Source organism: Macaca mulatta, chromosome 2, assembly GCF_049350105.2.
Source record: "Macaca mulatta isolate MMU2019108-1 chromosome 2, T2T-MMU8v2.0, whole genome shotgun sequence".
Taxonomy (NCBI): domain Eukaryota; kingdom Metazoa; phylum Chordata; class Mammalia; order Primates; family Cercopithecidae; genus Macaca; species Macaca mulatta.
The window spans coordinates 185,141,070-185,161,632 of NC_133407.1; the positions used below are offsets into that span (position 1 = coordinate 185,141,070).

General features: G+C 37.6%; 1 protein-coding gene across 1 annotated transcript; it reads right to left on the reverse strand.

Moving 5' to 3' along the window:
* Positions 1–17,861: 17,861 nt before the first annotated feature.
* OR5K3 (olfactory receptor family 5 subfamily K member 3) lies at positions 17,862–19,732 on the reverse strand. The gene has a single exon (XM_001087875.5). It carries the CDS (start codon positions 19,730–19,732, stop codon positions 18,761–18,763), a length of 972 nt encoding a protein of 323 aa, XP_001087875.4. The 3' UTR covers positions 17,862–18,760.
* Positions 19,733–20,563: the final 831 nt, after the last annotated feature.

Sequence of the window (20,563 nt, forward strand, 5' to 3'; positions counted from 1 at the left end):
TTTCTTCCTGATTCAATCCTTGTAGTTTGTATGTATCCTGTAATTTATCCATTTCCTCAAGAGTTTTCAGTGTGTTAAGATATGTTTGTTTGTAATTATCTCTAACAATCCTTTGTAGTTCTGTGATATCAGTTGTAATGTCACCTTTTTCACTTCTGATTTTATTTATTTGAGTCTTCTCTATTTATTCTTGGTTAGTATAGCTAATAATATATTAATTTTGTTTATCTTTTCCAAAAATATACTTTTCATTTTGTTTTCTATTTTGTTTAGTGTACTTTGCCCTTTATTATTTCTTTTCTTCTACTATTTTGGTTTTGCTCTTCTAGCTCTTGAAATATGTTGTTGGTGTGTTTATTTGAAACATTTCAATTGTTTCAGTGTTGTAATTTATTGGTATAAACTTCCCTCAAAATTCTGCATTGATTGTATCCCCCTAGTTTCAATATATTGTGGTTTTTATTCAGCTTTTATTATAGGTTTGGGAGCACATGTGCAGGTTTGTTACAAAGGTATATTGCTTGCATGATGCTGAGGTTTGGAGTAAGAATGAATCCATCTCCCAGTACCCAAGATGAAGTTTCTCAGCCCTTGTTCTCTCCCTCTCTTCTCCCCTCTTGTATTCCTCAGTGTTTATTGTTATCATCTTTATGTCTATGTGTACTCAATGTTTAGCTCCCACTTATAAGTGAGAATATGGGGTATTTTATTTTCTGTTTCTGCATTTTCATTTGTATTTGTTGCTAACATGTTTTTGATTTCCTTTGTAATTTTCTCTTTGACTCAGTGGTCATTTTGGAACATGTTGTTTAATTTCTATGTATTTGTTCAGTTTCCAGAGTTCCTCTTGTTAATATTGAATTTTATTCTACTATATTCTCAAAGTTACTTGATATGATTTTTATTTAACAATTTTTGTTGAAGTTTGTTTTGTGGCCTAACATATTGCCTAGCCTGAAAAGTGTTCCATGTGATCAAGAGAAAAATGTGTATGCTGTAGCTATTGGGAGAAATATTCTGTAAATGTTTGTTAGGTTCATTTGGTCTAAAGTGAACTTTAAATCCAATTTTTTTTGGTCAATTTTCTGTCTAGATGATCTGGCCAATATTGGAAGTTGGATGTTGAAATCTCCAACTATTATTTTATTGGAGTCTCTCTCAGTAGTTCTAATTATATTTGTTTTGTATATCTGGGTTCTGCAATTTTGGGTGCATATATATTTGAATTATTATATATCTCTGATGAATTCATTTTTTATCATAATATAGTGACCTCTTTGTCTCTTTTTATGTTTTTTTCTGACTGAATTACAATTTTGTCTGTTATAGCTTCTCTTGCATGCTTTTTGTTTCCATTTGCATGAACTATTTTTCTCATCCCTTCACTTTCAGTATTTGTATATCTTTGCAGGTGAAGTGAGTTTCTTAAAGGCAGGATAAAATTTTTTTCCCCATCTATATTAGTTCATTCTTGCACTGCTGTAAAAAAATACCTGAGACTGGGTAATTTAAAAGAAAAGAGGTTTAATTCACTCATGATTCTGAAGGCTTACAGGAAGCATAATGCCGGCACCTGCTTCTGGGGTCCTCAGGAAGCTTGCAATCATGGCAGAAGGTGAAGGGGGAGCAGGCATCTCTCATGGTGGGAGCAGAAGCAAGAGAGCGGGTGTGGGGAGGGGAGATGCTACCCACTTTTAAATGATCAGATTTCATGAGAACTCACTCACTGTCATGAAGACAGTACAAAGAGGGAAGCTAATAAAGCATTCATGAGAAATTTTCCCCCAAGATTCAAACACCCCCTACCAGAACCCACATTCAACATTAGGGGTTACATTTCAACATAAGATTTACTTGGGGACACCTTTCCAAACTGTCACCATGCATTTGGCCAGCCTATATCTTTTAATTTGGGAATATAAATTGTTCACATTCAAGATTTCTAATGATAGATGAGATCTTACTTCTGTCATTTTGTTCATTACTTTCTGATCATTTTGTATATTCTTTGTTCCTTTTTCTTTTTTATTGTTTACCTCTATAAAATCATGTTTATTTGTAGTGAAAACATTGCACAGAGGTACTTAGAAGGTGCTGGCAGGTATCTCCCGTTGTAGTTAGAGTGAATCAATTCCCAGGCCCTCAGACAACATGTGTAGGTGGCAGCAGCAGTGGCAAGCTGGGCAGGTCTGTCAGGACCCCAGATGGAACATGATGGCATTAATGGTAGTGGGTGGGGTGGACCTGTCCTCAGGCACCTAGATGATATGCAGACAGGCCCATCCCCAGGCCTCCTAAAGGTACATGGAGGTGCAAGGCAGCTCTGCTGCTGGCGGTGGGATTTTACAACAGCTGCTTGGTCTTGAGGGGTGTGTGAAATCTATCATGAATGCACTTTCTGAAACAATACTTGATAGTATTGTTGGACTGCCATGGACTCAAGCAACTCCTGATACTAGTCTCAGAGCCCATGAGGGCTGAGGAGTTCTATCATCAATGATAGACTGAATAAACAAAATGTGGTATATGTATACTATGGAATACTATACAGCCATAAAAAGGAATGAGATCTTGTTCTTTGCCAGAACATGGATGGAGCTGAAGGCCATTATCCTTAGCAAGCTAATGCAGGAACAGAACACCCAATACCACATGTTCTCACTTATAAGAGGGAGCTAAATGATGAGTACACATGGACACATGGGGGAAAGAACACACACTGGGGCCTGTCAGAGGGTGGGGGGTGGGAGGAGGGAGAGGATCAGGAAGAATAGCTAGTGGATACTAGGCTTAATACCTGGGTGATGGGGATAATCTGGTCAGCAAACCACAATGACACATGTTTACCTATTTAACAAACCTCATCCTGTGCATGTACCCCTAAACTTAAAATAAAAGTTGAACATTAAAAAAAAGAAGCAGGCTGGGCGTGGTGGCTCATGCCTGTAATCCCAGCACTTTGGGAGGCTGAGCCAAGCGAATCACAAGGTTAAGAGTTCGAGACAAACTTGGCCAACATGGTGAAACCCCGTTTCTACTAAACATACAAAAAATTAGCTGGGTGTAGTGGCGGGCGCCTGTAATCCCAGCTACTCGGGAGGCTGAGGCAGGAGAATCGCTTGAACCCAGGAGGTGGAAATTGCAGTGAGCTGAGATTGTGCCACTGCACTGCAGCCTGGGTGACAGAGTAAGACTCTGTCTAAAAAAACTAAGCCAAAACAAAACAAAAAAGAAGCATAAATAAACTACAAATTGTTTCAAATGAGTGAACATTCCTATATTCTTCCAGATAATCAGGAAAAGCTTCATGGGATGGGTAACATTTCATATACACCTTGAAAAAAGATATCATTTCAGGAGTCTACAGTGGGAATGTGGACTGCTGGGGATCTCTCATTTATCTTTTCTCCACAATCGAGAATTCCTCCTGGCTCCAAGTGGAGCTCAGCTGGGCTGACTGCTTTGATTCCCTCTACTTCTACTTTCTTCTATCATTGATGGAAATTTAGGTTGATTCCACATCTTTGCTGTTGTGAACAGTGCTACAGTGAACATACGTGTGCATGTTTATAGTAGAACAATTTATATCACTTTGGGTATATACTCAGTATTGGGATTGCTGAGTCAAATGGTATTTCTGCCTCTACGTCTTTGATGAATTGTCACACTGTCTTCCACAATGGTTGAACTAATTTACACTCCCACCAACAGTGTCAAAGCATTCTTTATTCTCCACAACCTTGCCAGAATCTGTTGTTTTTTTTTGACTTTTTAATAATAGCCATTCTGACTGGTGTGAGATGGTATCTCATTGAGGTTTTGATTTGTATTTTTCTAATGACCAGTGATGTTGAGCTTTTTTTCCTATGATTTTTGGCCACATGTGTCTTCTTTGGAGAAGTGTCTATTTATGTCTTTTGCCCACTTTTTAATGTTTTTTTTTTTTTTGTAAATTTAAGTTCCTTATAGATGCTGTATATTAGACCTTTGTCAGATGCATAGATTGCAAAAATTTTCTCCCATTTTGTAGGTTGTCTGTTTACTCTGTTGAGAGTTTTTTTTGCTGTGCAGAAGCTCTTTTAATTAGATCCCATTTGTCAATTTCTGCCTTAGTTGCAATTGCTTTCAGTGTCTTCATCAGGAAACCTTTGCCCATTCCTATATCCTGAATGGTACTGCCTAAGTTGTCTTCCAGAATTTTGATAGTTTTGGGTTTTACATTTAAGTTTTTAATCCACATTAAGTTAATTTTTGTATGTGTTGTGAGGAAGGGGCCCAGCCTCAATTTTCTGTATATGGTTACCCAGTTATCCTAGCACCATTTACTGAATAAGGAATCCTTTCCCTGTTGCCTGTTTTTGTCAAATCTGTCAAAGATCAGATGGTTGTAGATATGTGGTCTAATTCAGGCATTCATTGTTCTGTTCCATTGGTCTGTGTTTCTGGTCTTGTACCAGTACCATGCTGTTTTGGTTACTGCAGCCCTGTAGTATAGTTTGAAGTTGGATAGCGTGAAGCCTCTAATTTTTTAATAGAATTGCCTTTGCTAGTCAGGCTTTTTTGCAGTTCCCTATGAATTTGAAAATATTTTCTTCTAGTTCTGTGAAGAATCAAATGATAGGAATAGCATTGAATCTATAAATAGCTTTAGGCCATATGATCATTTTTATGATGTTGATTCTTCCTATCTAGGAGCATGGAATGCCTTTCTATTCATTTGTATCATCTCTGATTTCTTTGAGAAGTGTTTTTTAGTTCTTATAGAGATCTTTTACCTTCTGTTTAGCTTCATTGCTAGGTATTGTGTTCTTTTTGTGGCAATTTTGAATGAGATTACATTCCTGATTTGGCTCTTGAATTGACTGTGGTTTGGTGTATAGGAATGCTTGTGATTTTTGTATGTTGATTTTGTATCCTGAGACTTTGCTGAAGTTATTTATCAGCTAGGATTTTTGCATCAATGTTCATCAAGAATATTAGCCTGAAGTTTTCTTTTCTCTTTTTTTGTATCTCCACCAAATTTTGTTTTCAGGTTGATGCTGGCCTCATAGAATGAGTTAGGGAGTAGTCCCTCCTCCTCAATTTTTTTCACTGGTTTCAGCAGGAATGATACCAGCTCTTCTTTGTACATCTGGTAGAATTCACCTGTGAATCCATCTAGTCCTAGTCTTCTTTTTTTATTGGTAGGCTATTTATTACTGACTCAATTTTTGACCTTTTTATTGGTCTCTTCAGAGATTCAATTTCTTCCTGGGTCATTCTTGAGAGGGTGTATATGTCCAGGAATTTATCCATTTCTTCTATAGTTTCTAGTTTATGTGCATGGAGGTGTTCATAATATTCACTGATGTTTGTTTGTATTTCTGTGATGTCAGTAGCAATATCCCCCTTGTCATTTCTCATTGTGTTTATTTGAGTCCTCTCTTTTTTTCTTTATTAATTTAGCTAGCAGTCTATCTTATTAATTTTTTTCAAAAAATCACCTGGATTCATTGGGTTTTTTTGAATGACTTTTGTGTGTGTGTGTCTAAATTTCCTTCAGTTCAGCTCTGATTTTGTTTATTTCTTATCTTCTGCTAGCTTTGGGATTTGTTTGCTCTTGATTCTCTAGTTCTTTTAGTTGTAATGATAGGTCGTTAACTTGAGATCTTTCTAACTTTTGATATTGTCATTTAGTGCTATAAATTTATCTCTTAACACTGCCTTAGCAGTGTTCCAGAGATTTGGCACATTGTCTCTTTGTTCTCATTAGTTTTGAATAACTTTTGGACTTCTGCCTTAATTTATTGTCCCAAAAGTACTTCAAGAGCAGCTTATTCAACTTCCATGTAACTGTATCATTTTAAGTGAATTTCTTTGTCTTGATTTCTAATTTGATTGCACTATGGTCCAAGAAATTGTTTGTTATGATTTTAGTTCTTTTGCATTTGCTGAGGAGATTTTTACTTCTGATTATGTTATCAGTTTTAGAGTATGTGCCATGTGGTGATGAGAAAAATGCATATTCTCTTATTTTGGGGTGGAAAATTCTGTGTGTGTGTGTGTGTGTATGTATATATATACACAGCTCTTTAGAGGGGATATATATATGTGTGTATATATATATACATATACACACACAGAATATATATTTGATTTAGTGCTGAGTTCAGGTCCTGAATATTTTTGTTAATTTTCTTTCTTGATGATTTTTAATTTTCTGTTTCGGTGATCCGTATAATATTGTCAACGGGGTGTTAATGTCTCCCATGATTATTGTGTGAGAATCTAAGTCTCTTTGAAGGCCTCCAAGCACTTGCTTTATAAATCTATGCTCCTGTGTTCAGTCTATATATATTTAGGTTAGTTAGATCATCTTGTTTAATTGAAACTTTTACCATTACATAATGCCGTTTTTTGTCTTTTTTGATCTTTATTGGTTTAATGTCTGTTTTGTCAGAAATTAGGATTGCAACCCCTCCTTTTTTTCTGTTTTCCATTGGCTTGGTAGATTTTCCTCCCTTTATTTTGAGCCTACGTGTGTTATTGCATATAAGATTGGTCTCTTGAAGACAGCATAACAATAGATCTTGGTTCTTTATCGAACTTGCCACTGTGTGTCTTTTAATTGGGACATTTCACCCATTTAAATTCAAGGTTAGTATGGATATGTGTGGATTAGATCTTGCCATCATGATGTTAGCTGATTATTTTGCAGACTTGTTAATGTTATTGCTTTATAGTGTCACTGATTTCTGTACTTCAGTGTGTTTTTGTAGTAGGTGGTAATGGTCTTTCCTTTCCATATTTAGTGCTTCCTTCAGGGGCTCTTGTAAGGCAGGTCTAGTGGTAAACAATTCCCTCAGAATTTGTTTATCTGAAAAGGATCTTATTTTTTCTTCTCTTATGAAGCTTAGTTTGGCTAGATATGAAATTCTGAACTGGAATTTCTTTTTTTAAAGAATGTTGATATTGGCCTCCAATCTCTTCTAGCCTGCAGGGTTTCAACTGAGACGTCCACTGTTAGTCTGAAGGGCTTCCCTTTGTAGGTGACCTAGCCTTTGTCTCCAGTTGCCTTTAATATATTTTCTTTCATTTTGACCTTAGAGATGAGTATGTGTCTTTGGGATGATCTTATTGTAAAGCATTTTACTGGGCTTGTCTGCATTTCCTGAATTTGAATATTGGCCTCTCTAGCTGGATTGGAGAATTTCTCATGGATGATATCCTGGAATATGTTTTGCAAGTTACATCCATTCTCCCCATCTGTTTTAGGGACATCAATTAGCTATTCTCTTTTCCTCTATTTTTGTCTGACTTTCTTATTTCAGAAAGCCAGTCTTCAATTTCTAAGATTCTTTCCTCTGCTTGGTCTATTCTGCTATTAATACTTGTGATTGTGTTATGAAATTCTTGTAATGTGTTTTTCAGTTCTATGAGGCCAGTTACATTTTTTCTATACTATCTATTTTTTCTGTCACCTCCTGCATTGTTTTATCATGATTTTACAGCTTCCTTGCATTGGGTTTTAATGCACTCCTATAGCTCAATGATCTTCTTTCCTGTCCATATTCTGAATTCTATTTCTGTCATTTCAGCCATCTCATTCTGGTTCAGAACCCTTGCTGGAGAGGTGATGTGATCATTTGGAGAAAATAAGACACTCTGGCTTTTTGAAAGTTGAGCATTTTTGTGCTGATTCTTTTTCATCTTTGTGGGCTTATCCACCTTTAATCTTTGAAATTGCTGGCCTTTGGATGTTTGTTTTTCCTTTTATGCTATTTGAAAACCTTGAAGGTTGGATTGTGGTATAAGGTGGATTCAGCCAACTGGCTTCATTTTTGGGTGATTTTAGGGGGCCAATGCTCAGCTCCCAACTCCTGAACTGTGTGCTCTAACTCTGAAGGACTAGTATTTGGCCCCAACTTTGGCTCCTCAAGATTTGGATCCATTGCAGTTGGTGGGGGGTTGCTGAGGTACAGCTATGACAGAGTGATAGTGGGTGCTGGGGTCCCTGCTTCCCTGCAGGTACTTACCACAGTGGCAGAGGACATGCAACTTGGGGGGAAGGTGGGGAGCCTCCCTCTAACTTTACAGTGTATGTAGTTCCATTGAAGGTGGTGTTGGTTTGGGGGCAGGGTGCTTGTGGGTGCAGGTCTGGGTGCTTTCTCTGTGCCTCAAAAGCAGGAGTGATCACTCAGGTTGGGGGAGGATCTGCTGTTCTCTTTGCAGTGTTAGTACAAGTGCAGGGTGCTGACAGGGCAATGGTTGCTGCCTCTGGGCCTGCCAAGGCTCCATCTGCAATGGTGGTTGGTAGCGGAGAGGCAAACTGCATTTCCATGTGCCAGTGGGGCAATGAGGTAAAACCCACCTGTGCAGACATGTGCCAGTAAAGTGATGTGGGGAGTTGCTGTGGGCCTGGAAGAAGCTGCAGTATAGGAAGGGAGTGGGCAGATTAATGTGTGGCTATAGTGGCCACCTCATTGGGGCTTGACACTAATCAGGCACAGTCCACCAGCAGAGAAGCTATAATATAGGCCCCCAGTACACCCGAGACTGTCCTGTAAGCAGACACGGCCAGGCTGTAGCCCTGGGAGAAGCCAGCAGACCAAGGGGCACTCGCGTCAGACCAGTCTCATCTGATGGGCAAGACTGCCCTGTGGATATCAGGTCTGACAATTCCCCTAGGTCTAAAGTCTCCTATGGCAGCAAGTCTAGCCTAAGGGCATGGACCTCCCTGACTATGCTTTGCTACAGATACTACTGAACCAAACCCTCTGGGCTTTACCTCTGCTGGCTTGCTGCCCTTGCCACTTTTTAAGGGGTCTCCTCCTGCTGGGGTTCCAGAGGCCCATGGTGAGGACAGGTTGCTCCTTGCCAGTTCATCTCACCCATTCCCCCAGAGCTGCTGTGGTCAAATAATGCAGTCCTCATTTTGGCAATGAGTATTTGTCTCTACATTTATCTAGTTGTCACTAAGTCCAATATAAAGCCTCTTAGCCACTATAGATTCCCAGGATATCCATAATGTAAATGGAAATGTTCTCATTACCCCTCCCAGCCTAATTTCCCTGACCCAAGCCAATAGCATGTAGACCACATCCAATAAGCCCTTTCTACTCCCTCAAAATTTGTATCCTATTGTCACTCTCAGATGTCAGATAATTATTTTTATGAACATTTGCTAGCTCCTGATGTTTCTTATTTTGTCTGTGGAATTTATGCTTATTGTCTTTTACTGACCTACTGAACCAGATCTTTTCTTACCAATTTTACTAATCTCTTTATGTTGCTTGATTTTCTACAATTTTCTTCTTTTATTGAACTATCACCCATCTTCTCCAGTTTACCTAATTCTCACTGTTGGAACAATAATAGGGTTTTCAGAATCTCGGAGGTATTTTTGTAGCTGATTTCAGTTCCTAAGGAGATAATTTAGGAAAAACAGCTATAGAAAAAGGCCAAGTTCCTTTCATGATCTCATTACATTTTCAGAAAGTTTTGCCACCCTTTGGGTACCATTTCTAGGAATCTACCACCTGGCTGAAAAAGTTAGACTCAACAATAGCATCATTTAGTCATTACTTATGCAATTTATCATGGCCATGGACAACATCACAGCTGCTCTCAAATCAATGGCTGACCAATTCTGAGTAAGTCCCTTCTACTAGGTTGGTGCAAAAGTAAATTGTGTTTTTTTGCCATTACTTTTAATGGCAAAACAGCAATTACCTTATGCAGCAAACTGATATAACTACTTTTTTATCATAAAGTAATGCTGGATCTGATTGAATGCTTTTTCTGCATCTATTGAGATGATCACATGATTTTTGTTTTTAATTGCATTTATGTGATGTATCACATTTATTGATTTCTGTATGTTAAACCATCTCTTCACCCCTGGGATGAAGCCCATGTGATCATGAGGTATTATGTTTTTGCTGTGCTGTAGGATTCAGATATTTAGTATTTTGTTGAGAATTTTTGCATCTATGCTCATCTGGGATACTGGTCTGTAGTTTTGTCGTTGTTGTTGTTATGTCCTTTCCTGCTTTGGGTAATACTGGCTTCATACAACGATTTAGGGAGGATTTCCTCTTTCTCCATCTTTTGGAGTAGTTTCTGTAGGATTGGTACCAATCACTCTTTGATTGCTTGGTAGAATTCAGCTGTGAATCCATTTGATTCTTGAATTTTTTTTTTTGTTAGCATTTTTTTAAGTACTGAGTCAATCTTGCTGCTTTTTGTTAATATGTTCAGGGTTTCTATTTCTTCCTAATTTAATTAGGAGGGTTGTATGTTTCCAGGAATTTATTCATTTCCTCTAGATTTTCTAGTTTGTGCACATAAAGGCATTCATAGTGTCTCAAATGATCTTTCATATTTCTGTGGTACTGGTTGTAATGTTTCTAGTTTCATTTCTAATTGAGCTTATTTGGATCTTCTCTCTTCTTGGTTAATCTGGCCAATTGTCTATCTGTAAATTTTTGTTTCATTTATATTTTGTACTTTTTTGTTTCAATTTCATCTAGTTCTGCTCTGAACTTTGTTAGTTTCTTCTGTTGCCTTTGGGTTTAATTTGTTCTCCACTTCCTTGAGGTGTGACATTAGGTTGTCAATTTATGCTCTTAAAGACTCTTTGAAGTAGGCATTTAATTCTATGAACTTTCCTCTTAGCACTGCTTTTGCTGTATCCCAGAGGTTTTGATAACTTTTGTCACTATTATTATTTAGTTTAAGTAATTTAAAATTTCCATCTTGATTTCATTGTTGATCCAAAAATCATTCAGGAGAAAATTGTTTAGTTTCCAAATATTTGTACAGTTTTGACTATTTCTTTTGGAGTTGATTTCTAGTTTTATTCCCCTGTAATCTGAGAAGATACCTGGTATAATTTCAGTTCTCTTAAATGTATTAGACTTGTTTTGTGCCTATTGTATGATCTCTTTTGGAGAATGTTCCATGTGCTTATGAGAAGAATATATATTCTGCAGTTGTTGGGTAGAATGTACTGTAAATACCTGTTAAGTCCACCTATTCTAGAGTGTAGTTGAAGTCCACTGTTTCCTTTTTCTTTTTCTTTTTTTTTGAGATGGAGTCTCACTCTGTCTCCCAGGTTGGAGTGCAGTGGCGTGATATCAGCTCACTACAACCTCTACCTCCCAGGTTCAAGTGATTCTCCTGCCTCAGCCTCCCAAATAGCTGGGATTACAGGCACCCACTACCACATCCAGCTAATTTTTGTATTATTAGTAGAGGCAGAGTTTCACCATGTTGCCCAGGCTGATCTCGAACTCCTGACCTTAGGTGATCTGCCTCTCTCAGCCTCCCAAAGTGCTGGGATTACAAGTGTGAGCCACCATGCCCAGCCTCAGTCCATTGTTTCTTTGTTGACTTTCTATCTCAATGATATGTCTAGTGCTGTCAGTGGAATAGTAATGTCCCACACTATTATTTTGTTGCTGCCAATCTCATGTCTTAGGACTAGTAGTAATTGTTTTATACATCTAGGAGCTCCAGTATTAGGTGCATGTAAATTTATGATTGTAATATCTTCTTGTTGGATTGAACCTTTTATCATTATAAAATAACTTTTTCTTTTTTGCTCTTTTTTTTTTTTTTTACTGTTGTTGCTTTGAATTCTGTTTTGTTGGATATAAGAATAGCTACTTTTGCTCTCTTTGGTTTTTATTTGCGTGGAATATCTTTTTCCACCCCTTTACCTTGAGTTTATATGAATTCTTATGTGTTAGGTGAGCCTCTTGAAGACAGATATTTGGTTTGTGATTTCGTATACATTCTGCCATTCTGTTATCTTTTAAGTGGAGCATTTAGGCCATTTATATTTAATGTTGATATTGAGATGTGAGGTACTGATCTATTCATCATGTTCATGTTATCTACATACTTTTTTTTTTCTGAGTTTTATGCTTTCAAGAGGTTCTATTTTGGTGCATATCAAGCTTTTGTTTCAAAACTTAGAACTCCTTTTAGCATTTATTGTAGTTCTGGTTTGGTAATAGCAAATTCCCTCAGCATTTGTTTGAAAAATAACTATTTTTCTTTCATTTATGGAGCTAACTTAGTTTTGCTGGATTCAAAAATTCTTGGCTGACAGTTATTCTGTTTAAGGAGACTAAAGATAGAACCCCAATATCTTTTAGCTTGTAAGATTTCTGCTGAGAAGTCTGCTGTTAGTTTGATAGATTTTCCTCTATAAGTTACCTGATGCTTTTGTCTCTCAGCTCTTAGTATACTTTCCTTCATGTTGACTTTAGATAGCACAATGACTATGTGCTTTGGTGATAATCTTTTTCAATTAATTTCCCAGGAGTTCTTTGAGCTTGTTGTATTTGGATATCTAAACCTCCAGCAAGGCCAGGGAAGTTTTCCTCAATTATTTCCTCAAATAAGTTTTCTAAATTTTAAGCCTTCTCTTTTCCCTCAGGGACACTACTTATTCTTAGGGTTAGCTATTTTACATATTCCTACATTTCTTTGAGACTTTTAAAATTTCTTTTGTTTCATTTTCCTTACAGATTGGGTTAATTCAAAATCTTCTTATTTCAGCTTTGAAATTCTTTCTTTCACTTGTTCTAGTCTATAGTTGAAACTTTCCACTGCATTTTGTAATTCCCTAAATGAGTCTTTCATTTTCAGAAGTTCTGACTGGTTTTTCTTTATACCTATTTCTCCAGAAATTTTTTATTTGTATCCTGAATCTTTAAAATTTTCTTTATGTTGGTCTTCACTATTCTGTAGTATCTCCTTGAGTAGCTTAATAATTGACCTTCTGATTTCTTTATCTGGTATTTCAACAATTTCATTTTGGTTTGGATTCATTGCTGGGAGGATATTTTCAGAATGTTATAGAACCTTGTTTTGTCATATTTATTACCAGAATTATTCCTCTCATTCTTCTTATTTGGGTAGACTATTTCTTCTAAGTGTTCTTGAATTTATTTTTGATTTGGCTTTTTCTAAAATTTCATTTTTTCTCCCTTAAGGATGTGACTTTAATGTTTATAGATTTTTTATGCTAATTCGGTTTGTGGTGGTGCTTTTAAGGGTGACTCTGTTTGAGTTCCTTGATTATAGTCTTTATATGATGGCTTCCTCAGATATTAGTTGTAGTAGCAACGTACTTGGTGTGCGGGCAAGTTTACTATCTCCTACAGAATTGGGATGGCAGAGGTCTGTTGAAGTTTATCTCATTCCCCCATGGTATGTACTTTTTAATTTATTTAATTTACCCCCAGTATTTTATTTACTTAGTTGATGGTTCAGGCTTCAGGCCAGTAGGGGAGGTGTCCCTGGGTAGAAACTGGTTGTAGCTAAAGCATGTGGGTAAGTGCAATACCCAATGGTGTGCAAAGGTCCTAGCCTTGATGAAGGTGGCTGGAGGAGCTCTCAATTAGACACACTGAGGTCTTATCAAGGGGAAGGATGGGAGTCAATTCCGTTCTTCCACCAGGCCAGCAGCAAAGTTATCCACCTCCAAGACTCACTCATGTCCCAAGAGAGGCACCTCTTTTCATCTGTAAGGATGTTGATATTCCAAATAGAGAGAAATTGTGACTCTGACTCTCATGCAAACCTGAACCTTGGAAGTGCTCCTTCTGTGGGAATGCAGTACCCTGAAGTGTTCTAGGAAGACTTTCTATAGGTGCAGCCATGCTGAGCTCCCATGGGAGAGGCCCCAGCTGTGTCTGCAGTGGTGGACAAGGAAGGAAAGAATTCCCCTTCTCTAAGATCTTGCGTGAGCACCAAGGCTACCTGACTGTTGGAGTAGAGTTGCAGAATTTCCCTCCTGAGCCCTGCACCGCAATTGTGTCTCTGCTGAAAGAAACTTCCCACCAGTGGAAAAATCTTGGATTTAAGGCCTGCCATCCAGATGCTTTTGTCTCAGGTATTTTAATAACTCAAGTTAAGGAAATAATAGGATTTTTATAGAGATCCTCCTGATTCCATTGAGAACTTTGTTTTCTTTGCTTCAGAGTCCTTCATGGTAGGTAGGGACTTCTTTATTATGAACCTAGACAATCAATTCAAAAGTAAGTGTGGGCTGTCTTGGCATTGCATGATTCCAATATGCACAGATTTCATACTAGTTGAACATAGATGAAATTACAGAAAAAAATAGCTGACCAGGGAAATGTTGATGTGGTTGCCTTTTGAGACAGATATTCACCCAGAAGAACTGGATTCTTTTGTCCCATGGTGTGTTCCATTGATACGGTGCTCTCTCCCATACCCTAGGTATGAGTTCCTGAAAGCCAGACTATAGTGATTGTTCTTCTGGGTCTAGCCACCCCGTGGGGCTGCTACACTCCAGGCTGGCTTTGGGGAAAGTCTGTAAGGGTTCTGGTGATGTTACCTTTCCTCAAAACCACAGCAGTTGGCACCAGCACCGGCTGTGATGGGAGCGGCAGGGGAGTGATGTAGACTCTGTGAGATTCGTTGATTATAGATAGCCTTACTGTGTTGTTTTTCTTGAATGTTGATTATGATGGTAGTGAACTGGACATGTGGACAGACTCAGACCTCCTGGTTGGCCAGTGTGTTGCAGGCAATGGTGGTAGCTGAGGTCAGATACCAGTTTTCTCATTTCCGGGCACAGTCTTATTCTATCTAGAGATGCTGTAATGGACTGTGTTGGCTGGCCTCCAGCCAGGAGGTGGCGCTTGCAAAAGAGTACCTGCTCCTGTAATAGTAGAAGGATTTGAACTTGCCCTGCTTTGCCCAGAGGAGATATTCTGGTTTCTCATGTGATAGGCAGGGCCATAAAGCTCCTAAATGTTTCTGTCATTTGTGTTACACTACCAGGGAGGGTGGAGGGGCACAGCCAGGTTGGGGCTGTGCTCTGACTCTCCACATGAGTGGCCAGCTGCAGCCTCTCTGAGGGTCAGAGGGCATTTATCAGGCTGCTGGGGTAATGCTCCAGAGGGGAGTGTAACTGCCTCTGTTGCACAGAAGAGAGTTTGCACAGGGAGTGGAGAGTAGCAGGTGGCAGTAAGCCTCACCCAGATCCCACACAGTTGGCAAAGTTGTTCTGACTCCTGAAGTGTTCTGCTAGCAGCACTGAGCTAAGCTCCAGGAAGCCTTGGCAGTCTGGCTCCTGCACTCGTGGCTGCAGTGTACTTCCCACTTGTCCCCTGTGTTCTGGCCAAGGGAGTTTGCTCCCACTCAATATTATCTCCCAAAATTCAACTGGGGTTTTCTTTCAACCTGTGACCACTGCCTGAACTGCTTGGCTGACTTCCATGAGTCCCTGTGAGATATAATAAGGAATGAATGGTTTCCCTCAGTCCATGATAGAGATTGGGAATGCCTGCAAGGTAATTTCCACTACTGCCTCTACTTTTATATTTCTCACTATTCCCTGAATTAGTCCCAGCTCTGGGTAGGGTTAAGGCCTTCCCCGATGGCCTGGATTTCCGGTTCCCTGCTGGGGATGTGTATCCTGGAGGCAGTCTCTCCCCTTCTCACACTTTGGGGACTTCAGAGTTTTTTGGCTGTTTCACAGTGTAGGCTGTAGGCTGACGCTTTTTTCGAACAGCCTGTGCTTCTTTCAGTTTTCTTGTTAAGTTCCTGTGTTGCTTCTTGAAAAAAGTTCACAGTATAAATCTCTACATGCTATTCTGTCCTTTCAAGTGGGAGAGGTGTGCTAACACTGCTTCTAATCCTCCTTCTTGGAAGAAAAAAAACCCCAGCAGAGCAGCCTTTAATATTTATCATTCTGTTTTTCTTTATGGGTATCTTCTCATTCAATGTCTCATTGATCTCACAATACAATTAGCAACCTTCACCAGGTACCAGCAGATGGTTTTGCTGGTCATAAATGAACAAACTGGAGGAGAAATAAACTTAAGGGAAGAATGCCTCTTTTTCCCTTAACAAACCATAGTCAGGCTTCTGAACCTTTTCTTAGTCTCACTTGTGTACTTTCTTGCAAAATCTACTTCTAGTAAATAATGCAGAAAGACAATTCAGCAAGAATCCCCCCATCCTCAATACCTGATGACCTTCTATATCTGATCAAAATTCTTTACTTCCCATTCTTGGTATCCGAATACTCTGGCTTGCCTTCAGCAAAAATCTTGTTAGGATTCAGGTTCTGTGGATTCAGTGGGCTATGATCATACCACTGCACTCCAGCATGGGTGACAAAGTGATTTATTGATCTCAAATATAAATAAATAAAAGAATAAATAAATCCTTTTAGATTGGTTCAACCAGAATTCTCCCTAGACTTGATGTCTCCTGTTAATAATTTTTCATCCACTGGCCACCTCCTGCTTCTTGGCTATAAGACCTCCCTTTTCCCTACTGCATTTGAAATGAAGCCCAGTCCTACGCTGAGGTTTTTCTGCCCCTATGGCAATAGTCCTGAATAAACTTTATATTTAGCATTCTAACTTCTGTCCTGCTCTGGTTTCCTTTGACACTAGCTTACTGCATAGCAAGATAGCAATTTCTCAGTAAATTTTTTTTCACATTTGTGTATTTAATAAATAAATATTGTTTAGATGCTTGGAATCCCTATTTTTTGCATCATTTATGCAAAAAATACAGCATCTTAGTGTTTTGTTATTGCCGTAAGCCCAACAATAATTTACAATTAAAGTAGTTCAGGTTGGTGGAACTGCTAATAACAAGCCAATGCCCTATTTAGATGTTTTATTACAAAATGTATCTATGTATATATGTATTAAGTATATATATGTATTGTATGTATATATTTATGTGTATATGTATTATTTGTTTAAATATCCATATGGACATGTAATATATATGTACATTTGTATTACATTAATGTATGTATGTATTATAAGTATGTATATAGGTATTATATACCTATATACACATTTGGTGATAGGCAAGTATTGTAAAATGTTAACAATTGTTTGATTGTTTAATTGGCTGGCTAAAAGAAGTATATGAATATTAATCATATACTTTTTTCAACTTTTCTGTAGGTTTGAAATGTTTCAAAATAAATTTGGAGATAAATGTCTTTGATCCATATCTCTTTTGAATCTCTGCCCTATTTCTCTGCCCACTTCACAGCTTAGATTTGTAAAATGTTTCCTCTCCTGATGCTTTTAGTTTGTGCTATATACAGTATGACTTAGTGGTTAAGACCATGGATTCTGGAGCCAGATAGCCTGGGTTTGGTTCCTGAGCTCTACTATTATATTTCTGTAGACAAGAAATTTCTCTGTCCCTCAATTTTTTTAAAGTAAGGTAATTAGATATTAAAATAGTAATAAGAGTAAAAAATCTAATAAATTTGGTGAACAGTAAAGTGGATACCACTGAAAAGTCTTTTGAAAACTAAAAGATCACCTGAGGATTAATTTAAAATAGAATATAAAGAGACAAATATGAGTGATAGTCAATAAGCATGAATGTATCTGTTAGTATTTATTCAGTCATGAATAAAACATCTTTGCCAAATAAGCTTAAAAGATAAAAAGGTCTATTGCATTATAGAGTCAGAAGAGATGGTTTACTCCAGAGATTTTGGGTCTATTTCTGTGTGATTTCCTCAGCTACGCCCTCATTTGAGTATTGACTACATCCCCAGGCTGGTTTCCCTCTTGATGGTGAAATGGAATTGGCTCTGCTAGATTTCATATCCACATACCATAACATTCAGAGAGAGAAAAACTATTCTTTATGGATCTCTTTTCAAATAAGAAAACTTATTTTTTCAGGGAAAAAAATAACCTTTTCTGTCTCACTGGCTCCATGTAAGTCACAAACTCTTCCATCAGTAGATGTCTGGGATTCAGTGTTACTAAGAGTTGAGAGTGAATGACACAGAAACACACTATTTATTTATTTATTTATTTATTTAATTTATTTTGAGGCAGAGTCTCAGTGTGACATCAAAGCTAGAGTGCAGTGGCCTGATCTCACCTCACTGCAACCTCCACTTCCAGGGTTCAAGCGATTCTCCTGCTTCAGCCTCCTGGGTAGTTGAGATTACAGGGACGCACCACGTCTGGCTAATTTAAAAAATATTTTTAGTAGAGATGGGGTTTCACCATGTTGGCCAGGCTGATTTCAAACTCCTGACCTCAGGTGATCCACCCACCTTGGCCTCTGAAAGTGCTAGGATTACAGGCACAAGCCCAGATTACCGCGCCAAGCCCAGAAATACATTTTTAAAATTATGGCATTACAGAAAGGGAAAAGAAATCAATGCAGGTACTCTGTTTCATAGAACTTGAGAATGTAAAATGACTAATGACTAGCACTAAATATGAAAATACTATTGATTAGAGAATACATATTCTGCATAAATAATTTTTCAAGCAATCTCCTGAAAGAACTCAAAGAAAGTTAGAATCAAATTCAAACAAACAATTTACTTCTCAAAGATGATTCTGCTTAAAAACGACTAATGTTTGAGAACTTGGAAAGTGCCTGAGTTTGTAAAATTATGCTTTAGGATTCCAGAAATTTGCCAACAATAGTAAATGCACACTACTGTTATATGTACTGACACTTATTCCTAGTATTTGTTGGATTTGCTGAAAATTGTAACTAATTACACTCTGACACAATCTGAGACTTCATGAATAATTTAGTTCACTTTTGATGAATGCTAGTAGCTTAGATTTTGAAGTATATTTTACAGGAATTTCTCCTTTCTGAACATTTTGAACTCATATATCATTATTTTAAAATAATTTAATATTTTATATTCGAATTGGCCTTGTCTACTTCCTCACTATCCCTTGGTTTAAAATAAAGTATTATCAAGTTGAAATCAGTTTTCCAGAGGGGATGACACTTGTTTCAGAATGTTACAAAATTTTCTCTTCTTCACAATTTTTTTCATAACATTTATTACTTCCTTATTTCTTAGACTATAAATAAAAGGATTTAATAAAGGAATAACTAAAGTATAAAATATAGCAACAGGTATATCTTTATCTCCTTCATTAACTGCACCTGGTCGAGCATACATGAAGAGAAGGGAACCATAGAATATTGACACAGAGAGAAAGTGAGATGCACAAGTAGATAAAGCTTTGCCTCTTCCCTCCTTGGATTTCATTGTAAATATTGTGAAAAGGATGTAGAAATAAGAGACTAGGACTATAGTAATAGTAAAGATTTGAATTGACCCTGCCAAGATAAATAACACCAATTCATTGATGTAAGGGTCAACACAAGAAAGTCTATATAATGGAAGAATATCACAGAAAAAGTGATTGATTTGATGAGACCCACAGAAAGTTAACCTCAACAGAAACCCTACTTCAATCATGGGATGCAGGTTTCCAGCTATGTAGGCTCCTGCAGTCATCTGAATGCAGAGTGGCTTGGACATCATGGTGTGGTACTGCAGTGGGTGGCATATGGCCACATAGCGGTCATAGGCCATTGCCGCCAGAAGAAAGCAGTCTGTGGTTTCAGCAAGACAGAGAAAATAAAATTGCGCCATACATTCATACAGGGTAATCCTTGTGTCCTCAGAAAAGAAGTTCTCTAACATCTTGGGAGTAATAGCAGAGGAACAGCAGGAATCCATCAGAGCCAGGTTGCCCAGAAAGATGTACATTGGTGTGTGAAGACGATGCTCTATATAAATCAATGCAACCAAACCAATGTTCCCCACCATGGTGATCAGATAGATGGCAAAGAATACCACAAGCAGAAGGGTCTTCAGCTTTGGATGATATGTAAATCCTGTGAGGATGAACTCAGCTGTCAAGGAATGATTTTTCTCATTCATCTCCACCTTGTCTGTTGAGAGATGAATGAGGGGTTATGATATTGTAATTGATTGTAATTGAGAGCATATTACTGTTCCTTCAATTTTTTTTTTCCTTTTTACAACAGGTAGAGGAATTTCATTGTCATATTTCCCCTGCTGTTTCTAAATACATCCTCATGTACTTCTAGGGGACGTTTGTTCTTCTAAAGTGTCAGTGTCTATGACCTCCAGCTCTGACCCTTACGATTCACAAGGAGATTTTGATAATTCCAGGGAAGATGCTTAAAGTGGAGATGGTTCATCTTTATAAATTTATGCAAGGATAGCATAAAAAACTAGGGGACCCATATCTAGTTCATTGTTCTCAAATAATTTCACTGTCAGTTTTGTATGGAAGATCCTCCTTAAAACAAATTTATGATACATATATAATATATATCATATAATATAGAATATATATTATATGGGACTATATATACACACACACACATATATATCTCTCCAAGAAAATAATTTTTATATATTCTTCCAGTAGACTGAATGTCTAAAAAAAGCATATAACAGATATGTTAAATTTACATCTTAGGAACTGCATAAAACTCACTAAAACTGAGGAGGAAAATATTTATCTTTAAAGAAAATTATCTTGGAAATTTAAAGAAATAAACATCCATAGATTATCACTTCTCTCATGCCTTTCCCCAGTGTCACACCCATTTTCATAAATATTGACTCTGTCCATTCTGTTATTCCTGTTGATTTTCTCTTAAATGCCTAAATCCTTCCTCCTTTTGATAAGGAATACTTTTTATATAATGCTACTTAAAGATTTAACCAATTGCCACAGGC